This window comes from Gracilinanus agilis, chromosome 1 (assembly GCF_016433145.1).
Source record: "Gracilinanus agilis isolate LMUSP501 chromosome 1, AgileGrace, whole genome shotgun sequence".
In the NCBI taxonomy this organism is placed as follows: domain Eukaryota; kingdom Metazoa; phylum Chordata; class Mammalia; order Didelphimorphia; family Didelphidae; genus Gracilinanus; species Gracilinanus agilis.
Genome location: NC_058130.1, coordinates 213,958,105 through 213,984,404, shown reverse-complemented (window position 1 = coordinate 213,984,404; position 26,300 = coordinate 213,958,105). Strand labels below are relative to the sequence as shown.

Genomic DNA, 26,300 nt, shown 5'->3' with positions numbered 1-26,300 from the left:
TGCTATCACAAAAAGTACTGTTATAAATATTTTGGAGTGTGTGGAGACTTTTTTTTCTTTTCTTTTCTTTTCTTTCCTTTTCTTTCCTTTTTCCTTTCCTTTCCTTTCCTTTTCTTTCCTTTTTCCTTTCCTTTCCTTTCCTTTCCTTTCCTTTCCTTTCCTTTCCTTNCTTTTCCTTTTCCTTTTCCTTTTCCTTTTCCTTTTCCTTTTCCTTTTCCTTTTCCTTAAAATATAAACCATTACCTTCCATCTTGGAGTCAATACTATGTATTGGCTCCAAGACAGAAGAGTGGTAAGGGCTAGGCAATGGGGGTTAAGTGACTTGCCCAGGGTCACACAGCTAGGAAGTGTCTGAGACCAGATTTGAACCTAGGACCTCCTGTCTCTAGGCCTGGCTCTCAATCCACTGAGCTACCCAGCTTGCCCCCCTGGAGACTTTTTTCTTATCAATGATTTCCTTGGGCTATGAGTTCAGTAACAAGTCTCTGTTCAAAAGGTATGACCATTAAATAGTCATTTTATTTCCATAATTCCAAATGATTTTCCAGAATCATTGTACCATTTCACAGCTCCTTCAATAATGCTTTAGTTTGCCTATCCTTCTGTGAAACCTTTCTAACATTAACCACTGCCATTTCTTTGTCATTTTTGCCAATTTTCAGGGTCTGAAGTAAAATGTTAGGATTGTTTTGATTTGCTTTTCTCTTATTATTAGTGATTTGGAACATCCTTTCCTGTGGTTGTGAATATTTTCCAATTCTTTTCAACATTTTATTATATTCTAATTCTTTAATATTTATTGTCCACATTTTAACTCCATTAATCATAAAAGAATACCACATTCCCTGAACTGTAAGAGTTACCAGAATGTATAATATCTTTAATTTTTTGTTACCATTCCTGTTGTCTTACTTGCTTTACTATTATAGTTTATTTATACTCTTGGTAAGGGATTTTGCAACATTGTTTGTTGGATTTGGGCCCTTCTAGAAAAATTATTTAACATTTTACCATGTTACCTGAAGAAAAGTTTAATTGAAAGGAATGCATGAAAACATATTCACACATGTGTCTCTCTGTGTTTATGTTCTTGATGGAAAGTGTGTATATTTCCATCCTTCCTGGTATAAGAGACTAATTCTCATTTTTCTCCTGATTGACATTCCTACCTGTACCCTCATTATTAATTTCATAATTGATTTAATTAACCATTGATATTTTCATTTATGGGAGGAAAGTTGCCCAAAATGTTTTATAGAACACCTTTTTTTTTTTTTTTTTAATTTTTTTTTTATTTTAAACCCTTAACTACTGTGTATTGACTCATAGGTGGAAGAGTGGTAAGGGTAGGCAATGGGGGTCAAGTGACTTGCCCAGGGTCACACAGCTGGGAAGTGTCTGAGGCCGGATTTGAACCTAGGACCTCCCGTCTCTAGGCCTGGCTCTCAATCCACTGAGCTACCTAGCTGCCCCCTAGAACACCTTTTTAAAAACGTCTCTTTGCTAGGGTTTTAACAATGGATTTTCTTATTTTGAACTGTTTTCCAGTATTTTATCATGCCAGAGAAAGGAGAGGTGAATAAGAATTTTTTGGTTTTTGTCTAAGATCATTTTTGGTTTTGAATATTTTTCAAAGGTAGTTAGTTGTTAACCTGTAATATGCTTCAACATTGTCTTTGGATTTGAAATCAGTTGTAAATAATACTGTGAAAGTACCTACAATTGTATCATGCTAATATTTGTAGCAATAATTATTCATTTATTTTTCCAGTTCTGTCAGAGACTAACAAAACACAGAGTATGTTTCATAGTATTTTCTGACAGTGAAGCAGAAAGTATAGGATTTTAAATTTAAATTTATTATTTTTTAGAAAATATTAGAGAATCCATTTCTGATTTTAAGCTTAGCATAGGTTGCTGTTTTCATTTATATGTAAAAAGTCCTATAGAATACTTTCTCTAAAGTTAGACATTATTCAAATGCATGTTAAATTGCTTTCTTCATATTTGGGATGAAAATATATGGCCACGTGAAATTTGCAGTAGGAAAGTTTTGTGCATACTGAGGTAAATAATTTCAATTTGGCATGTTTGTTTTTATCTTTAAGACTGATTTTCTGGCTTTCCATCAAGAACATGAATTGAGAATATTGAAGCTGGAAGATCTTCTTGGAAAACTGTCTGAAAAGTCCAAGGTACCTAGTTTTTCTTTTCTATCTTCAGTGTAAGTTAAATGACTATTTTTCATTTTTCAGAATGACACTCAATAATGAATTTCATTACAAATTTTTTTTTTAATTCCTTGGTGTTACAGCTAGTAAATATTGAATAGGATGTTGATAGAGACAGAGTAAGATTTATGTAATTTCCTCTAACTTAGGAGTTCTGCTCCTAAGGAGAGAGTGAAAATTAAATAAATTCCTTATAACATTGGTAATTATTAAAAGAACTTTTAAGCTTTTTCATTGCTACCTTTTCTGTCATTCTTACAAATGAATGCTTGTAAAAGACCCCTAAGGGTAATTGGTATTATTGGTTTTCATGCTTAGTAAGTAATTTTTCCCATTCTTGTTTCTGCACTGTCAATCAACAAGTATATTTTCTGAGTACCTGCTATATGACTAGTCCTGTGCTAGATGCTGTGGAATACAAAAAGATGTTTAAAACTGGTTATCTGTCTATATGGTTCCAGTGCCAGAACTCATAAATGAAACCTTTAGTACTCTGTGGTTAGTGTTTTCTTTATAATACCAAGGTTGTCATCTGCATGGTCTGTGTGTCCTATCAGTGTTCAGCAAGCTATTCAACAACCATTTATTAAATACCTGCTATGTGCAGGGCACTTTGTATTGGAAGAATGCCACTCTAATCCTAAAACGAATTGATTTCCAGGTTTGGAAATTGGAAAGCATTTGTGGAATATACTAGGCTTCCTCCATTTTTTATTCTTTTGGCTCTCATATAATACTAAGAATACTAAGAGGTTTCATATGAAGTTGTCATTTCTCCCTCTCTTCTTTACTTTTTTATTTTTCAAAATTAAGTTTATTTTTCAGCACCAAATTCTCTCCTTTGCTCCTTCCCCTGCTCCATCCATTGAGAAAGCAAGAAAAACTCTTTTATACAAATATGTATGGACATGAAAAAATATCCACATTAGCCATGTCCAAGAAAGAAAAGAAAGATATAGAAGAAAATATTCTTCAGTCTGTACTCTGAGTCTATCAGGTCTCTATCTAAAGGTGTGAATTATAATTGATCATCTTATTAATCAGAGTTCCTGAGTCTTTCAAAGTGAATTATCTTTAAAGCTGTTACTGCATAGATTGCTCTCCTGGTTCTGATCACCTCATATTGCAGTAGTTCATGTAAGTCTTTCCAGGTTTTTCTGAATATCCTCTTCATCATTTCCTTTCTGAAAAAAAAAAAATCAGTTTTATGTTCTGGATTCTCTTCCTTCCCCACCCTCTCTCTTACCCATTGAACAGGCAAGAAATATGAAACTTATTACATAGGTGAAGTTACACAAAACAAATTTCTTCATTAATTGTCTTTTGTGAAAAAGAAAAAATATGCATGTCTTCACTCTGAGTCTTATCCGTTCTCTATCTGGAGATAGCATTTTTCATTAAAAGTCCTTTGAAATTACTACAGGTCAGAATTACTAAGTCTTTCACAATCATGTATCTTTACAGTATTGCTGTTACCTGTGTAAATTGATCTCCTGGTTCTGCTCACTTCACTTTCTGTTAGTTTATAAAGTTTTCCTGGTTTTTATTAATCCATCCCCTTCATCATTTCATATAGCACAATAGTATTCCATTATATGTACATATCATAACTTGTTTATTCGTTCCCCAATTGGTGGTCATCCCCTCATTTTCCAATTCTTTGCTACCACAAAAAGAGTTGCTATAAATATTTTTACATATATAGACACTTTTCCTCTTTGATGTTTTTGGGATATAAATCTAGTAATAGAATTGTTGGATCAGAGAGTAAGTATAGTTTAATAGCTTTTGGGGCATAGTTCCAATTTGCTTACTAGATTGATTAGTCTAATTCACAACTCCATTAACATCCCATTATTGTATCTATTTTCCTCATTCCCTCCAGGATTTATCATTTCTTGTCATTTTATTCAATTTGACTGGAATAAGCTGTTACCACAGAATTTTCTTAATTTGCATTCTTCTGATTACTAGTGATTTAGAGCATTTTTCATCTGGCTAACGATAACTTGGAATTCTTATTCCAAAACTGCCTATTCATATCCTTCAACCTTTTATCAATTTGGAGATTAGCATTTATTCTCATAAATTTGACTCGGCTTCCTACACACTTTAGAAAAGGAAACTTTTCTCAAAGAAATTTGCTGCAAAGATCTTCTCCCTCTCCCCTCCGATTTCTTATTTCTAATTTTAGTTGTATCAGTTTTGTTTATACAAAAACTTAATTTTGTGAGATCAAATTTATCTAGTTTACTTACTGTGAATCTTTTTGTTTTTTTTTTATTATGAACTCCTGTGTTATCCACAGATCTGAAAGGTATTTTCTTCCATGCTCCATTAATTTGCTTAAGTATCATTATTAATGTCTAAATCATGTAGCCATTTTGAGCTTATCTTGGCAGGTGATATATAATATGAGATGCTGGTCTATTCTAAGTTTCTGCCAAACTACTTCCCAGTTTTCCCAACAATTTTTGTCAAATAGTGAGTAAGTCTTGCCCCAACAGCTGGAATCTTTGGGTTTATCAAGTATTAGATTATTGTGCTCATTTGATTCTGTATATTATATATATAGTCCATTCTACTGATCAATCATCTTTATTTCTTACCTAGTACCTAAGTTGTTTTGATGAATATAGCTTTGTAGTATTATTCAAGATCCAGTACTGCTGGCCCTCCCTTCCCATCATTTTTCATTGGTTCTTTTTATAGTTTCAACCTGTCATTTCTCAAGATATGTTTTGTTATAATTTTCTCTAGCTCTAGAAAATATAATTTGGCAATTATATTAACATGGCACTGAACAAGTAAATTCATTTAGGTATTATTGCCATTTTTAATAGTATTGACTTGGCCTACCTCTGAGCATTTACTATTTCCCCAGTTCTTTTTATCTTTGGGTAAAAAGTGTTTTTGTAATTGTGTTCACATAGTTCCTATGTGTGTCTTGGCAGATAGACTACCAAATGTTTTATGTTTAAATTTTATTTATTTATTTTTTAGATCCTTCTGTTTTTTTTATAATAAATATTTATATTTTCTTTTTTTTCCCAAACATTTATTAATATTCATTTTTAACATGGTTACATGATTCCTGCTCCTCCTTTCCCCTTCGCCCCCCGCACTCTCCCCACCCATGGCCGATGCACATTTCCACTAGTTTTGTCATGTGTCCTTGATCAAGACCAATTTCCAAATTGTTGGTAGTTGCATTGGTGTGGTACTTTCGAGTCCACACCCTCAATCATGTCCACCCTGACCCATGCCGATCCTTCTATTTTTGAATCAATACTAAGTATTGGTTTCAAGACAGAGGAGCAATAAGGACTAGGTAATTTAATTTAAGAGACTTACCCAAGGTCACACAGAATGTGTTTGAGATCAAATTTGAACTCAAGTCCTCCTGACTTCAGGCCTTACTCTCTATCCACTGTGCTACCTACCTGTCTTGTCTGTAGTTATTTTAAGAATTTCTCTTTCTGCTGTTTTTTCTTGTTTTTGTAATATACAAAGTGCTGAGGATTTGTATAGGCTTATTTTTATGCCCTGCAACTTAGTTGAAGTTTTAAAATGTTTGCATTAGTTTTTAAGTTGGCTCTCTGAAGTTCTCTTAAGTAAATCATCTGCAGAGAGTAATAATTTTGTTTCCTTATATTACCTATACTTTCCTTATATTTCCTATACTTATTCCTTAAAAAAAATTTTCTTGTCTTATTGCTATTTTTTGCTTTTCTATTAAAATTTTCTATTTTCAACTTTCTATTGAATAGTAATAATGGTAGTGTGCTTCCTTGCTTTATCCTTGATCTTAGTAGAAAGGATTCTAGCTTATCTTCACTAAGGTAATATTTGCTTTTCTTTAGGTAGATACCATTTATTATTTTAAGGAAATTTCCATTTATTCCTATGCTTTCTAATTTTTTTTAAACAGGAATGAGTATTGTTTTTTTTTTTTCAGAAGCTTTTTCTACTTCTATTCAAATAATATAATTTTGGTTGCTTTTGTTTTTAATATAAATGTATTTTGTGTGCAGGTTTCCTAATAATGAAACAGCCTTGAAGTCCTGGTATAAATCCAATTTGCTTATAGTGTATGATCTTTGTGATATATTGCTATAATCTTGCTGGTATTTTATTTAAAAATTTTTAACAGTATTTGAGAAATTTAATATATTTATTTTTTTCATTTTTTATTTATTTTTTCCCCATTTAATAATTTTTATTTTTTAGAAAAGTTAACCTGGTTACATGATTCATGCTCTTACTTTCCCCTTCACCCCCCAACTCCCTCCCCCCATAGCTGATGTGCATTTCCACTGGTTTTAACTTGTGTGATTGATCAAGACCTATTTCCAAATTATTGATAGTTGCATTGGAGTGTTAGTTTCGAGTCTACCTCCCCAATCATGTCTGCCTCAACCCATGTGTTTAAGCAATTGCTTTTCTTCTGTGTTTCCACTCCTGCAGTTCTTCCTCTGAATGTGGGTAGCGTTCTTTACCATAAGTTCCTCAGAACTGTCCTGGGTCATTGCATTGCTGCTAGTACAGAAGTCCATTACATTCTATTTTAACACAGTGTATTGGTCTCTGTGTACAATGTTCTTCTGGCTCTGCTCCTTTCATTCTGCATCAATCCAGGAGGTCTTTCCAGTTCACATGGAACTCCTCCAGTTTATTATTCCTTTGAGCGCAATAGTATTCCATCACCAGCATATACCACAATTTGTTAAGCCATTCCCCAATTAAAGGACATATCCTCATTTTCCAGTTTTTTGCCACAACAAAAAGTGCGGCTATAAATATTTTTGTACAAGTCTGTTTATCTATTATCTCTTTGGGGTACAACGCCAACAATGGTGTGGCTGGATCAAAGGGTAGGCATTCTTTTATAACCCTTTGAGCATAGTTCCAAATTGCCATCCAGAATGGTTGGATCAGTTCACAACTCCACCAACAATGCATTAATGTCCCAATTTGGCCACATCCCCTCCAACATTCATTACTCTCCCTTACTATCATTTTAACCAATCTGCTAGATGTGAGGTGATACCTCAGAGTTGTTTTGATTTGCATTTCTCTAATTATTAGAGATTTAGAGCACTTTCTCATGTGCTTAATGATATGTGAAAATTGCCTGTTCATGTCCCTTGTCCATTTATCGATTGGGGAATGGCTTGATTTTTTACACAATTGATTTAACTCCTTGTATATTTGAGTAATTAAACTCTTGTCAGAGTTCTTTGTTATGAAGATTTTTTCCCAATTTGTTATTTCCCTTCTGATTTTGGTTGCATTGTTTTTATTTGTACAAAAGCTTTTTAATTTAATATAATCTAAATTATTTATTTTATGAAATTTAATATATTTAGAGAAAATGTAATGTTTTAGAGAAATATAATACTCTTTCTGTCCTAACTCTCCCTATTTTAGATATCAATACTATATTTGTGTCATAGAAAGAATTTGCTAGGATTCCTTTTTTTGTTGTTTTTTTTCCTATCTTTATATAGTATTAAAGTGAATTGTTCTTTAAATGTTTGGTAGAATTTGTAATTGCACTGGTTCTAAGGAATTCATTTATGGCTTATCCAGTTCACTTTTCTAAGACTGAATTATTTAAGTATTTTCTTTCATATTCTGTTAATCTGGGCAATTTATATTTTTGTAAATATTCTCCATTTCATTAAGATTATCAGTTTTATTGGCATTTGTTTAGACAAAGTAGCTCCTAATAATTACTTTTCTTTCATCTTCATTAATTGTCAGTTCATCTTTTTCATTTTTGATACTGGTAATTTCATTTTTAAAAATCAAATTAGGCAATGAATTATCACTTTTATCCCCCCCACCTCCCCCAAAAAAGTTCTTACTTTTATTTGTGTTAACTAGCTCAATTATTTTACTTTTAATTTGATTATTCCTTTCTTTCATTGTATAGATTTGTACTTTAGTGCTTAATTGAGTTTTTTAAAAAATTTACTTTTTAGTTTTTCTTTAGTCATATTCCTAATTTCTTGATCTGTTCTTTTTCTCTTTTCTTAATATGTGTGTTCAGAATTATAAAATTTCCTCTTAATTTTGAGCTCTATATCCTACAAATTTTGATGTGTTATGCCATTGTTGTGATTGATAATGGGAAATGAGAGGTATAGCAATAAATTTTATATTGTCCATTTTATATAATTACTGCTTTTAAACCACAGATTTAAGTAGTTTTCTAGATATTTAAAATAGCTTATTAATTCCTTGTCTATGTCTTTGCAACATTATCTAAAAGAAGTGCCAACTAATATTTTAAATAAATTTCTTGAGAGCAATGTGCAATTCATTTTTGTCTTTGTATCTTTAGTGCTTAGCACAGTGCTGAGTACACATAGGTGTTTAATAACTTCTGGTTAATATATTGATGTGTTTTTCAAAAGGTATTACAATTACAGTGGACTTTTTTTTTTAACCAATGCAGTTAAATCCATTAACACCATTTTGCTGGCTATCTTTTATTAGATTTTAGTTGTTATAATGTATATTATATCCTTAAGCCATACCCCCAAATATGATAGTTTGTAATTAAAGGAGAAGCTTTTTCTTAATGACATGACATAAGGATTGGTCAATTCCTTAGATCTCAAGAATCAAGGAATTGGAAGTATCTTTTATTCTATCTTCCCTTTATCCTCATAATCCAACTTTTTCAGTTACTATTGTATATTGTTTCATCATAATTAAAAGAGAAAAATTTCACTGTGCTCTAAAATATCTGGCTATATGGTAGACATGTTTAGTTAAGACCTAAATTATTGACTGGTAAATTATGTTGACTCTTTGGCTAAAGAGAAAGGTCTAATTATTTTTTTTCTCCTATCTTTTTATCCTAGTGGCTATTTTTTAATATTTTAAGTTTGTGATAATAAACTCAAATTAGATTATTTTCATCTTTTTTTGAAGTGATTTTACCAGAACTTATGCCTGTCCTGGCATATGTATCTCCCCTAAATTAGCTAGTAGATATTTAAAAACTTGAAAGATAATTGTGTAATTTTTATATTTTTCAGATTATCCAGGAGGAATTAGATCAGACGAAGTCAAGAACCTTTAGGTATCACTACTTTTAGCATATTTTGATATTTTGACTCTTATTCTTTTCCTATTTGAGATAAACTAATGATTACAGAAGGATTCTTATTATTTGTGTCAGACTTGATGTTAACTGAGGTCATGACAAAGTTTATATGATCAGAACATATCTGAATCCCTCATTGAATGATGCCCAACAAGGCATTGAATTTGGAGGCTATTTTATGCATTGATGGTGCATAAGACTTCTGTTGGTAGAATGTCTTCATACTTTTTTGGATCACTGTGAAGAAAAAGGATTACTCACAAGTGCATTAGAGAATTAATTACAAAGTAAAGATCTTGATTCACTCCATGTCTAACTTTGTAAATCTTTTAGACCTGTTCTCATAGGATGAAGAGACTTCCTCCAAAATCTTTCTCAAAACAGAATAGGTATAAGCAGAGGAGGGAAGGAAGAAAGAAAAAAGAGAGAGGCAAAAGGAGATTAAGATATAAGGAGAGAAGGTGATAAAGAGGGAGGGAAAGAGAGAAAGAAGAGGGAAGGGAGGGGAGAGACAGAGCATGAGTACACTTACATTTTAGGTTAGTGTTTTAATTGTCTATAGTTGGAGAATGTAAGAGGACTTTTTGACATTAGAACAAGTGTTCCAAAGGTACAACGGGATCTCTTGTGGTAGTACTAGTTGCATGGTCCTGGGAGGAGTTTGGCTTTGTCATAGAACAGATTGCTGGTATTTAGTTGAGGAAGGTGGTCATTTTCCAGTTCCTTGGATCTTCAGTGTAGATTGAATTAAGAATTCCCTTTAAGTGCTAAAAAATACTAAACCCAAATAAGTTTTTATTGTCCCTTCTGATTCCTTAATTAGCATTAATAATTAAGATGTCTTTTTCAAAAGCATTATTTCCTATATTATAGTTTTTATTTGTGGTTAAGAGCACTGTTCAATTTTTATAACTGTGACCTTTTTCATAGCATGTATCATATCTTCATAGTCTTTGTATAATGTCTTAATTTTTTATTTTTTGGTAATCAATGTCTTGTTGGAATAATCTTAACTTAAGGTTATGTAATTTTTTTTTCTACACTGGATTTACTAGTGGAATTGATGAACAACAACATCTTCTATCCAAGGTTAAGCATCTAGAAATGGAACTGGGTCATTTAAAATCAGAATTATTAACTTGGCAAGGCTTGAAGACTAGCTGTGCGAAAGTAGAGACAATGCATGAAAAAGTAAGCCTTTGGTTTTTAAATACATTTTGTGATTTTATAGTAAAAAGCATATGTAAACATTTTTAATTTCATGAGATGAAATTCTTTGTTAAATATTATTACATATATAGTTTTCAATATCATATTATTGAAAATTTCCAAATGGAATAATTTTAGTGGTGGAAAAGTTATCCATTCCAACACTGTTATTTTGAAAGATAAGGAAACCAAGGCCCAGAAATCTGAAGTGATGTCCTTTAAGGTTCTGCACCCAGAAAATGGCAGAATTGGACTTTGAACTCAGGTGTTACTTCAAATCCAGTTTTTTTTTCCACTGTTATCAGGCTATATTTTTATCATTGCAAACCTTCTATTCTAGGATAGATGTCTTATGAAATGTAAACAAAATAGAATTTCCTGTACCATTTAAGAGACAACTTTTAGAAATATTGAGATGATCAGATGTTCTGGTTGAAAATGATCAGTATCAAATTTTGGACTATGTCATTTTAAAGATTAAAACTGATTCCAAAGTGATGCCAGCTGACACTTAGTAGAATATTTTAGCCAATAAATTTTAGGTTTCATTAGCTATTATAAGTTTATTGCAAATAGGTTTTGTGGAAACAGTGAATCATCTTTGTATTATTCATTTAAATTCAAAATATTATATTAGGCTATTACTATATTCAGTATTCTAGTGATATGAAGATTATTAAAACTCAAGCCTTCAAGATTCCTATAATAAAAACTAGTGTTGAGGGGTAGGGAGATCACATAGACATGTTCAGAGTACTGATACAAAGGGAAAACAGGATAGATTCAACATCCAGGCAAAGTGTTCTGAGAATCTCAAGAGACAGAGATAACTTTTTACTGGGGGTAGGAATAGGAAATTAGCACTGGAGATACAAAGAAAAGCAAAAGGCAGTTCCTGCTCAAGGAACTCTCAGTCTAGGGAAGGTAGCACCTGAAATGGTGCTTCAGAGAAGGGAAGACTTCAACAGATAGAGGTGGAGAAGAATGGATTCTGTTCTGGGCATGATAGATGATAAAAGTTTTTTTTTTTTTTTAAGTAGAGATAATAGAAAACAATATTATTAGGGGAACGGAACAAGAACTCTTAGGCTGGAATAAAAATTACATGAAGGAAACTATATGTAGAATGAGATAAAGCTAGGAAGGTAAAAAGTAGCCAGATTTTCAAGGGCTCTGAATGCTGGGTTAAGAGTTTATATTAAGTACGGACAGTTTTTTGAAGGAAAGAATAATCAAATGAGAGTAGTATATTAGTAACGTTTAGGGACAATGTTCAGGGAAGAATAAGAGAAGTTAGACTGGAGACTAGAATTTAAGAGGAAGCTACTATAATAGAGTAGTAAGAACAGAGAAGGCCTCAACTATGATGGCATAGTTGGAGTATAAAGGACACACAGAGAGAAAAGGAAAACATTAGCAGTAACATTAGAAGAAATTATGTCCAAATTATAAACGTGCAAAAAGGAAGAAAAAGGATACTAAACTAAAAAATCTTTAGAATTTTTTTGTTAAAATGAAAAGACATTAGATTTTATGCTTTTTCTTGTAATAATCCATTTTGCATTTATTTTTTGTTCTTGTTTGGAATGTTACTGATTTTATAAGAAAAATTATTTGTTTTAGAAAGGGTGGAGATGGATATGAGAGATTTTGAATATAGAATTTGACTAGACTGGGAAGCAATTAGATATGGGGAGTGAGGGGTAGAAAAGAATCTTTTGTTTGAGGTTTTCAGCCTGAATCAATAGGCAGATTGTGATGTATTCAAAAGATATAAATAAAGATGTTGGAAACAATAGAACATTTTTATGCAAAGCCTTAGATTTGAACATGTTGAGTTTTAAGATGGATGGGATATCTAGAGTGAAGTTGGAAATATAAAACAGAAGTCTGGAGAGGTAGCTTAGGGTAGAGCTTTGGATACGGTAGCCTTCTTCATGAAAGTGGTAGGTGATGTGAAGTTATAGCATTAGATGAAATCACCAAGTTTAAGAATGTAGAAAGAAGTAGAGTAGGACCACCAGCAAAATGTTAGAGAATACCCAGATTAAAGAAGAGCCAGTAAAAGAGAAAGAATAATCATCAGAAAAGTAAGAATGTGTGATATGTCTGTGGTTGTAAATACTTTTATCTCCATCAATTTTGGATACTACTTTTTCAGGAAATCCAGTATATGTATAAATTTATATTTACAAACATATCAACTAAAAGATTTTTATTGATTGACTTTGTGGAAAGGTTATCATAGAATTCCTTTAGTGAATTCCTAAAGCACAGATATAAAATGAATTATATTTACATAAATAGAATTACAGAGAAAATTTCAGAATTCTGTTGTATACAGCATATATACCTTTTTTTTTTTTTTAAGAAAAAATTTTCATTTTTAGTCTCTTATTTATACCTAGAAATTTTTTCCTTCTGGTTAAATTTGCATGCTGAATACCTCTATTGGCTTTGGATTTTTTTTTTTTAAGAAATAATTCAGAATCTTTTGGTTGCATCTATATTTAGAACAACTGAAATGAGAGGCATCTTTATATTGTTTAAAAAAAAAAAGCACTGAATTCAGAAGCAGAAAACCTGATACTAAATCTGACTTTGCTGCTGACCACCTGTGTGAGCTCGGCATAATTACTATACTTCTGGGCTTCAGTTTCCACATCTGCAAAATGGAGAGGTTGGACAAAATGATTTTAATATACTAGCTCTTGATCTTAAGGTTTGATATGATCCTCTCTATTTCCACCTATTGAAATGTTACCACATAGTTTTTTCCCTATTGCTACTTCCAATAAGAGTTTTCTGCTTTTCCAAGATGAACGCTTACATGTATTAGAAAAACTGTTTCTTTTTTTATAATTGCTTTGATGATTTTAAATGAACAGGTGATTTGATGTGGTTTGAACTAACCTTATACATCCACAAATCTCTTGCATTAAATTTTTTTTTTACTAGGTAGATACCCAGATCAGAGAAACTATCAAACTTATGTTTTCCGATGATCAGCAAAATGGTTCTCTCGAATGGCTGTTACAGTGGCTTTCTTCCAAATTTGTAAGCAAAGGTGACTTGCAAATTTTATTACGGGATTTAGAGCTACAGATTCTAAAGAATATTACACACCATATGTCCGTGACAAAAGAGATTCCAACTTCTGAGGCAGTGGTAAATGCTGTCAACAGTATGGGGATTTCTGGCATAACAGAAGCGGTAAGTAAGAAAGTAACTGAAAATGCAATAAATTTATGTAATGAAGCTGATTTGTCTTAAGGAAAATTTTGTAGTATTAGCTATTTTTACCAAATTATTTGGTCCTTAGGTGTAAGAAGCATGTTTTGAAAGAGCTCATTTTTTGTCGGTGAAGTGCTGTTTACCTATGTGGCTCACTTGTTTTTAAGTTATATGCACATATCCCAATAGTATGGTGCAACTAACTACCTTTTTATGACAGCATGTTTTGAAGTTCTTTCTTGATACACTTAGAGTCACCTAACATTGAACAATGAAGATACCAATTTTTTTAACTATGCATTTTTTAAAATGGCCCATTTGTTGATTTGTTTTATTTTTCTATACATATTTAATATAAGAAAGTACTTCTGCTCAAAGGAGGCTTGAAGGTGGGTTATTCAGGACATTTTTAAAAGATGGTCATTTTTAAGTGCACAGAAATTAAGATGATTATTCCTTATTTGTCTTATTTAAAGAAATTTCCAAACTGAAAATACAAATTTTTTTTTCTATTACCTCCTTTTCCCATGCATACCTAGCAAGCACATGTTATCGTTAATAATGCTCTGAAGCTGTATTCCCAGGACAAAACGGGGATGGTAGACTTTGCTTTAGAATCTGGAGGTAAGTAAAATCATGTTCACATCAAAAACTGATATTTTTGGTGCTAAGACCAAAAGTTACTTGATTTGTCCTTGAAATGATGAAAACCCTAATTAATGTTTTAAGAAGAGTTATAGAATAATGAATTTTCATATAGCTTTAAATTCAGGAATTTATATAATTAGGTTTTTTTAAAGAATGACAAATTATATATTTTTTAAAATTAGAATTATAAGTTTACTGATACAGTCAGAAAACCATTACCACAAAAATTCACTATACCATAATAACAATTAAGCCTTGGCTAATGATATATTACAACTAAATTCTCTTAATAGACCACCAGTCTAACAAAGGCCAAGCATATATAGTTTGGGAAGTTGCAGTAGGTGGTAGTACTATCTATCACTATGAAATTCACTACCAAAAAACTTCATATTATTTTCTATAATGGGACTTGAATTTGTTCTTTGTGGACTACTAGTACCTATGATGTTGATGATAACTGACATTTATGTAGCCCTTAAGATTTGCAAAGCACTTTTCAGATATTGTTTTGTTAGATCCTCACAACAAACCTGTGAGGTAGGCAGTACAAATATTATTACACATACATTCATATATTCCCAAAATATAAGGCCAGTGCCTAATCCAAAGACTGGCACATAGTAGGTACTCAGTTAATGGTTGCTGACTGACCATGCTAGGAACAAAGTATGAAATATAGTATAGTGCATATTCCTACGAACTTAAAATTTCACTGGCAAAATATGCAATAATAAATAAATGGCAAAAGGCAAATATCAATAAAGTAAATCATAGCTGACAATTGAGCTGTATGTTGATAGTAGGAATCCAGATGAAGGAGGACTGATTGTAAACTGTTAATATTATTGTAGGTTGTTTTAATAAAGACTTTACTGAAATAGGTGAAACTTGAGCTTCTTCTTAAAAGATGGGATCTATTTATATGAGTGGAGAGAAGAGGAAAGGACATTTTATATAAGGAGAACAGTCTGTTCAGAAGCAATGAGCAAAACCTATTTAGGGGACAGCAGGATGAGCAGTCTAGGTAGAAGGAAGCATTGGATGAGCAAATCGTGCTGCTTATATATGTGTGTGTATTGTCCATGATATTTTTTATGTTATTTCATAATTCCTACCTTATTTTAACAACTAAGATTTGACTTAGAGTGGTTAAAACAATGCAAATAACTAAATGAATGAATATTATTTATGGCATCACAGAATGAGCAAAGAGAACAGTAAGACAAACATCCTTAAATCCATTTTCCAAAAGCCATCAGGTTGGCTCCTAGTTTTCTGAAAATCTCTTGTCACATCCATGGTAATATAGTAATTTAATAATTCAAGACTTTGGAACTTTCATCAATATGGTTACGCTCTCCACCAATGCAGATTATAGCCCTTCTATGATATCACAGACAGTATTTTAAAATACAAAAATTATCATTCATCAGCTGTCTTGGTGATGACTATCTCTGACCCTGGACTACTCCTTAGATAATAGATATGTAACAGCTTGTCACTGATAACTGACTTTTAAGTAGTACTTTAATATCTTTACTTACCTCACAGGTTTTTTTGAGGATCAAATGAGATAATACTAATATCCTCATTTTATGGTTCAAGGAACTAAGACTCAACAAGATTATGTGACCATGAAACAAGTCCTTAACAGCTAAGTCAGAGGAGAGAGTCAATGTCCAGGTCTCCCCTAACTCCAAGTTTGGTACTATTTTCATTAGGCCACCTTTCCTCTTTCCCCAAAGATTGCCTTGTAATAAATTCTGCGAGACTATGAATGTGTTGCTCTTTCCCTTGATGATTTATTGAAGTTAAAAACATGAGGTAGACATTAGGAATAGATTAATATAAAACTTTATACATTTCTTAATAAATGTACCACACATGATATGGTAAATAAAAATTTTATTATTCTTTTTTGTGTGTCTATTTTTGTGTCTAGATTTATGTGTGTCTATATGCATATTTATATATGCAGTTATATCTGTGAATTTACTGATACTTGATTAAATTTGGTGTCCATGATTTTCTTCTGTAAGAGGTTGAAGATCACAGGACGTTTCAGATTCTGGAAAGACAAGGGTCATTAGAGATCAGCTAGTTAAAACTCTTCTCATTTTGTTGATAAGATATTGAAGGAAGGGCCAAATGCAAATCTTTTAACGCCAATGCTCTGTTATTATACTGTTACCATCAGATGGTCAGGAATTTATACTTGACTGTAGGTATTTAGGAATACAACATTCCTTAGACTAGCATTCCTCCCAGTTAATTCAAATAATAAAAATTTATTGTTAAAAATCACTTTAGGGAAATGTAAAATTTAAGATTCTTAAGATTTCTTAGACCAGGACTTTATATTGCTTCTCAATAGTCAAATATGATACTGAAACAGTGACTTTGTTTTTAAGGTGGTAGCATTCTGAGTACTCGCTGTTCTGAAACATATGAAACCAAAACTGCTTTAATTAGTTTGTTCGGGATTCCTTTGTGGTATTTCTCACAGTCTCCTCGGGTTGTAATTCAGGTGAGTGAATTTTGTCTACAATACAGTATTGTTTTCTACAATCATGTTCCAACTTAGACATCCAAATAAAATTAAGATAAAATGTCAGTTAAGGCACTTTTCACACATCAGTTGACATCTTTTTTATGAGTTGCACTAAATCTAATAAGTACATGTGAATTGAAGACTTGTATATTAGAACTAAAAATAAAGATCATTTCTTGGAAATTTGTTTATTTCAAAGCACTGTCCAAAAGAGTGGGTAACTTCCCATCCAATTTTAGATAGGTAGCTTTGGATCTTTGTTAGTATATGCTAGCTTTTTTTACATTATTTTATAAGGTTGTTTTAAATTAACTAATTTTGAAAACTCTATCAAAAGATGTTAACTTGTTAAATATATCCTTTATACTATAATACTGAATACATTCTAGTAGTAGTCACTAGAAATAGAATTCTATTAATCCCCAAAGGAGATGTCTGGTGGCCAATATGAGGATTTGTTTTGCTTGACTATGCATATCTATTGCAAAGGTTTTATTTTTCTTTCTTTATTTTCAGTGTGAGGGGTGGGGATGGAAGGAAAAAAGTAGTTAGGAATAGAATTGTGCCTTCCTTCTCCCCACTCCTAACTCCCAAAAATAGAAAGAAAGAAAGAAAGAAAGAAAGAAAGAAAGGAAGGAAGAAAAGATCATTGAAACATTTTTTAAAAAATATATAGAACAGAATCAAAGACAAGCAGGATAACTTTGAAAGTTACGTGTTGAAAGTATTAAGTAATTAAAAAGAAAAGTAAGCTCTTTAATGTATATTTGCTCTAGTCTACAATTTGTAGAAATGCTTGTTATTTTGATGTTTATGTTCTGAATAAACTTTTTTTTTAAAAGAATGTCCACATTATTTCTTTGTAGGATAGCAATTCCTTTTTTTTTTTTTTTTATCATTTTTTAATTTTTATAAAAACCCTTACCTTTTGTCTTAGAATCAATATTGGGTATGGGCTCCAAGGCAGAAGAGTGGTAAGGGCTAGGTAATGGGGGTTAAGTAACTTGCCCAGGGTCACACAGCTAGGAAGTGTCTGAGGCCAGATTTGAATACAGGACCTCCTGTCTCTGGGCCTGACTCTCAATCCACTGAACCACCCAGCTGCCCCCGGATTCCTTCTTTATGTAGAAATCTACCTAATGGAATTTTCAACCTAAGGAATTCATTATGTTGTTAATTTACCTGTGACACCTAACTAGTACTATACTGGGCCTAATATTGACATCAATGGGGTATTTGGCTCCTACTATTCTTTCAAAGAACCACATATTGTTAGTGGGTAGAAAGTATCCTTTTTTTGGATTGGACCTGAGCTCCTCATAAGAAAACTCTTGCTTTTCAACCTCAGATCTTAAGTAGAATTCCTTGGGAGCATTGAGAGATTGAAAGTGACTTGCCCAGGGTTAGTTATGCAGTGTGTGATAAAGGCCCCCAACCTGAGAGATCATTCAATCCAATACTCTTATTTTTAACAGCTGAGTGAAACCAAGAGAAGGGAAATATATAGCCTAAATTTGAAAAACTGTATGGCAATCAAAGAGCCAAGACTCACATCTGGGTCTTCAGTATTGAGATTCAGTGTTTTCTGCACTTGTGCATGCTCTGAGCTCTATATTCTGAAATAAACTCCAGCAACATCAAGGATTTCACAATCTCCCAAGCTCTTCAGATGATATTTTGGTTTGCCAGCAATGCTTAATAATCTATCAGCTTCTAACCTAGGAGAAAAATGACCAATTGGCAAAAAGCTCCCATGTTCTTGTTTCTCAGATGGATCTGAGTAGAGTGTACCTTTCTTACAGAACCTAGGATTTATCATTTCAGTCTTTAGTTTTAGGTATTCTCTTCTTTCATGGTAACATTACACAGATATTATTAGGTTGACAGAATGATGATTTAGAAAGAGGCTGAAAATTCAAGTGACAAGAAATAGTCTCCTTATCCCACTCACTTCCCACTTCCCTTCTTCCCCTCCCAGAAAAACAAAATTTAAAATTCAAAGACAACTTGTTTTGACACTGAACACTTTGACAAATTGTCAGGATTAGGGACTGCTACTTTTTCAAAAGGAAAAACAGAGACATATATGAGACTAGGCAATAAAATAATACCAAACAATAAAATAATCAGATAATATAATAATTCCAATTCCTTTTTCCCCCACCCATTTTTAATATTTTTAGACATATTATGAGGATATCAGTAATACTCTTAGTCATTTGAGTGTTTTCATTTCTTTGTTAATATACCATTTAAAAGATTTGGAACATCATGTGATGTTATTAAAAATAATAAAGACTGCCAAAAGTATTATAATTGTGAGAACCTCAGAGGCCATCTCATCCAATCCCCTTCCTTTTACAGACGAGGAAAAGTGACCTATGTAAAGTATTAAAATATTTTCACATTTGCCACTTTTAAAATTCTCCATTAAATGGATAGTATTGACACTAATGTGGATCTTAAAAAAAATTTTTGCTCATTGATATTGAGCAAATAAAATATAGTAAAATAAAATATAGTCGGTGATAAAAATAGGTTTTCAACAAGTTAGCTGATTTTATATTTTTTTACTAGCCAGTTTTGTAATGACTTTTTACCAAAGGAAATGAAGTTCTGATCTGAATCTTTATATTAACATTTATACTGGTCCTTTTGAATAGTAAGAAAGAATCCCACTTACATTTGATAGACTGCAATATTTTGGGAGTTGTTTTAAAGTTTTAAATTGTCACTATTTTATTTCCTAGCCTGACATTTATCCAGGGAACTGCTGGGCATTTAAAGGTTCTCAAGGATACCTTGTTGTGAGATTATCAATGATGATCCGTCCAACAGCTTTTACAATAGAACATATACCAAAGACACTTTCACCAACAGGCAACATCACTAGTGCTCCTAAAGATTTTTCAGTCTACGTAAGTATATTTCTTTGTTAATATTTATAGGTAAACTAGGAGTTTCTTTGTGGAAGGTTTACACATAATAGAAGCTGGAGAGATTGAAAGTTACCCAACTGACATCTAACTTAGAAATAAATGGTTTCTTATTTAGAATTTAGAGACTATTTTCCTGTAGAAATAATTGTAAATTTTGGTTACGAACACATGCCATCCACAAAAACCATTAACTCAAAATGTAGCAGATGCATACATAGTATTGTATTATTGTACTATAGAACTTCGCCATTTCATTTAATAGTGTTTCCAAGGGGAAAACTTACTTGGATTGTAAGGAGCACATTTATAATAGTTTTAAGATTTTGTTTTGGTTTGGTTTGGGTTTTTTGCTAGTACTATTGTTCAGTTGTATCCTATTTTTTGTGATCCCATTTGGGGTTTTCTTGGCAAAGATATTGGAGTAGTTTGCTATTTCATTCTCTAGCTCATTTGACAGATGAGGAAACAGAAGCAAACATGGTGAAGTGACTTGCCCAGGATCATATACCTAAGTGAGTGTCTGAATCTGGATTTGAATTCAGGAAGATGAGTCTTCTTGACTCAAGGCCTGGCACTGTTCACCCTACCACCCAGCTGCCTTTGTTGATAATAGCCAAGCTTAAGAGTATGTGTCTCGAGTTCCCTCACTTTTTTCTTTTTTGATAGATATCATAGCCAAAACTTGTAAGGAGGTACTAATAGATACATAAGGGGAGAAAAATAATATTCATCTTCTTTTAACAGAAAAGGCAAGTTTGGGTATGCCTGGAAACTTGGGGGCAGAAGTGAGGCTATATATAGCAGGGATTCCTAACTTGCTTTTTTTGTGTCGTGGACTCTATTGACAGTCTGCTAGAGCCTATGAGCCCTTTCTTAGAATAATATTTTTAAATATTTTAAAATGAAATATAGAGCATTACAAAGTAAACCAATTTTATTGAGAGTTTTTGAAATACTTTTTTTAAAAGTTCATATACCCTAGGACTCTTGAAAGAAGAGAATGGAGGGATTGGGTAGGGTAAGGAGTAGGGAGGTATATGGACCTCTCCTAGACCAGAAATTTAGGAAGGGAAATACAGCTTCTGGGATTTTAGTCTCTTCAATTCCCCAAACCACATCAATCTTTGCCTTGAACTGACTTTAGGATAAAATACAATGGCAAGAAGGGGAGAATGGAGAAAATAGCAATTCCTAGGTCTAAATGTGCATATAGTGGCTATTAACATTGAACTCTTCCTATTTGAGTAAAAGTAAACATAAATGTAAGAAACATTAGAGCATTCTGCCTTTTCTTTCTTTCTTTTTATTTTTTAAGCCCTTTTTTAGTAATATCAGTTTCAAGCAGAAGAGTGATAAGGGCTAGGCAATTGGGGTTAAGTGACTTGCCCAGGATGACACAGCTAAGAAGTGTCAGGTCCTCCAGACTCCAGGCCTGGAGCTCGAACTATTGTTCGAGCAGCCCCACATTATACTTTCACCAGAAGATAAGTAATGTGTCAAAAAGAAAAAGTATTTGCTTGCTTCTTCTCTGTTTATGGTGTGCTATAAAGATCAAGTTGTTAGGAGAATTTTATTAAACTGATTTGATTACAAAATACTTTTGATATCATCTTGTTCAGATCCCTCATTTTGCAGATAAGGAAATTGAGTCCCAGAGAAGTGAGGTGACATGCCCCAAATCACATGCAATGAAGGGCTAAAATTTGTGATTTAAATCCAGGTCATCAGACTCCTAATCCAGATAAAGATCAGTATTTCTGGCACTTGGATAAAACTCTAAAAAGTATATTTGTGTCTTTCTGATGGCCTGAATAAGATATGGCTTATGGGATAGTTATTTCTTGATTATTTTTTATAGAAACAAGTTTTTGAAAAAGTTCTAGCCAGCTGAATGCTTTTATTTAACTACTCTATCTTCTTGGTTATAGGGTTTAGACAATGAATATCAAGAAGAAGGCATGTTTCTAGGACAGTTTGTTTACGATCAAGAAGGAGAATCACTTCAGATGTTTCATGCAATGGTAAGAGCATCTATGTACAGATAATATATAATATAGTATTATAGATAAGCTTGCTAAAGCTTGAAACTGCACTAACACATTTAGGATACTCCATAAGCATGTTAAATGTCATTGATTTTTAGGGTGTAATATCTGTGTGTTCACAAAATAAGGGTATTTGACTGTTTCTAAACACTAGCCTCAAGAAATAGCCTGATTTTTCCACCACTGAAAATTGAATATGTTTGGAACTTTCCACTTTGAAAAGATTCTCTTTTAATGCATTTTGGCAATGTACCCTGAATCTATTCAATTGATACTATAAGTTGATGGCTAATAACCAAACTTATTTGCTTTAGTTATTTTGGGTATCCTCCCTATTATGTTATTGATGTAGAGGATAGTCTACCAGTGCATATTGGTATCAACTCTGTAACTTGTAACTTTAGACATTTTTAGGAGATTGCTGAGAGAGTAAGTGATTTAGCCATAAGGTCACACAGCCAGGTTGAATCAAGAGATAACTTGGATTTTTCTCAGCACCGAAATCAGGTCTCCATCCTCTAGACCAGTGATGGGCAAACTTTTTAAAGAGGGGGCCAAAGGAAAGGAAATGCTCATCTGTCAGTCTGTTTCTAAGGCAACTCTTTCAAAGTTTCATTGTATTTTATCTTACCCATTGTATTCGTCAGATTAGGAATAATGTCACAGAGCTGATAGAACATTTCAGGGGGCCACATCTGGCCCATGGGCTGTAGTTTGTTTGCCCATCACTGCTCTAAAGGCTTCAAACACAAGGTCAGCAACCATCCCCAGTGGAGCTAACCCAATTTAAATGTGTTTAGGAAACTAACAAAATTACTTAACAAAATAAAAATGCAATTAAACATAACATTTTAAAACTACGACAGGATACAGTCCATAGGGATCCTTAGGTACCCTCCAGTGGCTGCAGTGGTTGCTGGAGTCAATACCACAGATCTATACTGTGCTGCTTCTTAGGGACTTGAAGTATTTTATCTAGTAGTAATTTTCTTTAGATTATTGATTGACTCAGTTGTAGGGCAGTTGACTTTTTAAATATAAAAATATTCTAACTTGACTGAAAGAATCATAAGCTTTTACCCTGGAGCTCCTCTAGCCTAACTCCTGATATTTGGAGTGAACCCTTCCTTTGTTTAACATTAAACATGTCTCAGAGGCCACATGAGAGCAATGGAATTGATGGTGTGTGTGGATATAGATACAAATATTTAAATCTTTGCCTTTTGTCTTAGTATCATCTTTTTTTTTTAAACTCTTACCTTCTGTCTTAGAATCAATACTGTGTATTGGTTCCAAGGCAGAAGAGCAGTAAGGGCTATGCAATGAGGGGTCAAGTGACTCAGCCAGGATCACATAGCATCACACAGCTAGGAAGTGTCTGAGGCCAGATTTGAACCTAGATCTCCCATTTCTAGGTCTGACTTTTAATCCACTGACCCACCCAGCTGCCCCTAGTATAATATCTAAGACAGAAGAATAGTAAGGGCTAGGCAACTGGGATTAGATGACTTGCCAGGGTCACAGAGCTAGGACATGTCTGAGGCCACATTTTAACAAGGTCCTCTTGACTCCAGTCCTGGTGCTCTACCCATTGTGGTACCTAGCTGCCCCATTGTTGCATATTTTGAAGGAGCTAAGTAAAGAACAAAATGACAGTTTTTTATACATATATTATTGATTCAAGGACTCCTTATAGCAGTGATGGCAAACCAATGGCACATGTGCCAAAGATGATACTCAAGTTCTCTCTATGGGCAAGTCCCATTCCTTCCCCCCCTCGCCCCTCCCCCCAGTTTGTTACTAGAAAAGGCAGAAGGAGCTGCTCCCCTCCCCCTCTCTACTGTGCCTGATGATATTATTCCACATCCCCCACCCCTCTGTCCAGCAGCCCAGTGGGAGAACATAGTGGGGTAAGGTGAGTGGCTCACAGGCTGCAGAGCTGTACTCATCCCCTTCTCTATATTCCCTGAAGACATTCCTCACTTTACCCACCCCTCTGCCCAGCAGCTGAATGGGAGCCCTTTCCCCCTCCCTTGTGTGTGGGGTAAGGGGGAGAGAGGAGGGCACTTAGTCTGGGGCTGGGGGTGGGGCCTGGCACTGTCTCTAAAAAGTTCACCATCACTGCCTTGTAGTAATTCAGGTCAAGAAAACCTTTTCCCCTCATCTTGGCTGATATAGAAATTCAGACTCAGAGAAATTCCAAAAACTTGGAAAGCTCAAAGTTTTAGGGCCTAGGACTCAAACCTCTGTATAATGATTATCAAGATAAATAATTGATGGATTTGTGTTTGTTTGTTAAAAATATGAAATAATGCAAGTTTTTTGGTTTTCTTTTTTAAGAAGAGCCCTGGAAAAGCTTTCCAGATTGTGGAACTTCGGATTTTATCTAATTGGGGCCATCCTGAATACACATGTCTCTATCGCTTCAGAGTACATGGAGAACCCATCAAGTAAAAATACCTTCTACGTTATTTTTCTTGTACATTTTTGTATATACCAAACCTGAAACACTGGAATCCCTTGTGGATGAGGGCATGTTCTACCACAGGATAAAATTATCCTTTGTAATAAACTTCACAAGACTGCCAGCAAGACAACATATGAAAATTCAACTGATAAAATATTCTGATGCTCAGCTTACCATTGACAACTTTATATTATACAAATGGTCATGCTGAGAAACTGCATGCTGAATACTCTGGTTCACAAAGATCAGTTTAGCAAAACAGGTGATGTCTCTTGTACCCAATTTGAATTGTATTGTTAACTAAACCATTTCCTTTTGTTTTTGAACTTCAGAATCTATTTTAACACAAAGTTCATCTATACACTTTTATTTACCTGGCACCAGGAACAAGGCAAACAGACATTAAAATATTTTAAATGTTCCTTAAGAATTTAGTCTCAGTTCTTTGCTTTTTTTTCACTAGATTTTGAGGACTTTTTGATATATGTATTTCATCTATTAAATCTTATTTACTGTCAGGGAAAAATAATGCAACCAAAATGTCTAATTTTTTATCAGCAACTCCTGTTCTTTAGGATTAGTGAAGACTTGCCTTAACCCAGACATAGATGTTAATTTACTTTGCCGTATTTAGGGTTGGGTGGGAAGGGGGAATGGGACAGAGACTGAGGAAGAATACCTTTCAAATTTATTTTCTGGTTTGCTCTTATTGACCCAGCTTTTCAAAGTGGTTAGTCTGTCTCCTAATATTGATTGAGCAAAATAAGGAATTTTATTTCATTAGTGTATTGAAAGGTCTTAGTTTTAAGAATGAACTGGATCTAAAAAGAACTCAAATCTCAGGTCTGAATGATGTTTATTACAATTAAATTAATTGGGTTATTCTGGGTTATACACTAAGAAGATAAGTTTAAGATCTGAGAAAAGTAGAATATTTTGGTTTAGAATTCTGCTAAAGAACCAATGCTGATATGTTAACAGTTGTATTTTTATTCCACTGGTCACATGTTATTGAAAGTATATTAACTAAAATAGCAGGCAGGTTCAGCTGCCATTATTATATTTTAAGGCCATTGTTTTTCCCTACAAGAGCATTTTTACTGGATATAATTGGGGTTTGCATTATATTATACAACTGCATGCAGCATTCCTGCTTGACTGATCCTTAGAGGCTTATTTGGTTGTGATTAACACTTAGTATTTTAAACATTTTATTGGAAAGTCTTTATAAATGAATTTTCTGCAATTCACATGATCTATACCAATATTTTACCTTGTCTGGTTTTTTGGGGGGGTCAGAACAGTTTGGGGTGTTATCATACATGTTGTATTTTCAGAAAAGGCTTAAAATGATGGTGCTGACTGTTTCCTGAATAGAGTTTTATGTATATTGCACAACAGTCCTCAAATGTATTTTAGAAACTCCATAAATCAGCATTTGTTCACTCTTTTAAAAAGTGGATCTAATGCCTATACAGAGAAGGTGGACAAATATGTACAGGTATTTCATATATTATAGGTTAAATATATAAATCAAAATTATCCTGTGTAAATTAAATTTGGGGCCTGGGATGGGAATATTTTGAATACTAATTTATTTTTAAAGATGCAAGATAGGACTTTGTGCAATGTATTTTTGTAAATGCTTTTCAAGATTTTTGTCTTTGGTAGTGTTTCTTTTGCTGCCTCCAAATTCACAAGATGCTATTGAGATGTTTAAATAAAGAGTTTTTAATTTTTAAAAGTGCATGTAATATTTCAAATTAATAAACAGTTTATTTCTTTTCTCAGTTTATGCAGTTTTTGCCACAGAATGTGGGGTCTATTAATAACTTTAAATTAATATTATTCAT

The 26,300-nt window shown here is 33.1% G+C and overlaps 1 protein-coding gene across 1 annotated transcript in view; it reads left to right on the top strand.

Annotated features, from left to right (window-relative positions):
• SUN1 (Sad1 and UNC84 domain containing 1) overlaps positions 1–26,239 on the top strand; it is a 55,958-nt gene extending 29,719 nt beyond the window's left edge. The window contains exons 15-23 of the mRNA XM_044660102.1: positions 2,109–2,195; positions 9,284–9,327; positions 10,407–10,542; positions 13,519–13,773; positions 14,334–14,418; positions 16,857–16,972; positions 19,747–19,914; positions 21,864–21,956; positions 24,321–26,239. Of these exons, the coding sequence (XP_044516037.1) occupies positions 2,109–2,195; positions 9,284–9,327; positions 10,407–10,542; positions 13,519–13,773; positions 14,334–14,418; positions 16,857–16,972; positions 19,747–19,914; positions 21,864–21,956; positions 24,321–24,434 (1,098 nt within the window). The 3' untranslated portion in view covers positions 24,435–26,239. The remainder of the gene's footprint in view (positions 1–2,108; positions 2,196–9,283; positions 9,328–10,406; positions 10,543–13,518; positions 13,774–14,333; positions 14,419–16,856; positions 16,973–19,746; positions 19,915–21,863; positions 21,957–24,320) is intronic.
• The last annotated feature ends 61 nt before the right edge of the window (positions 26,240–26,300 follow it).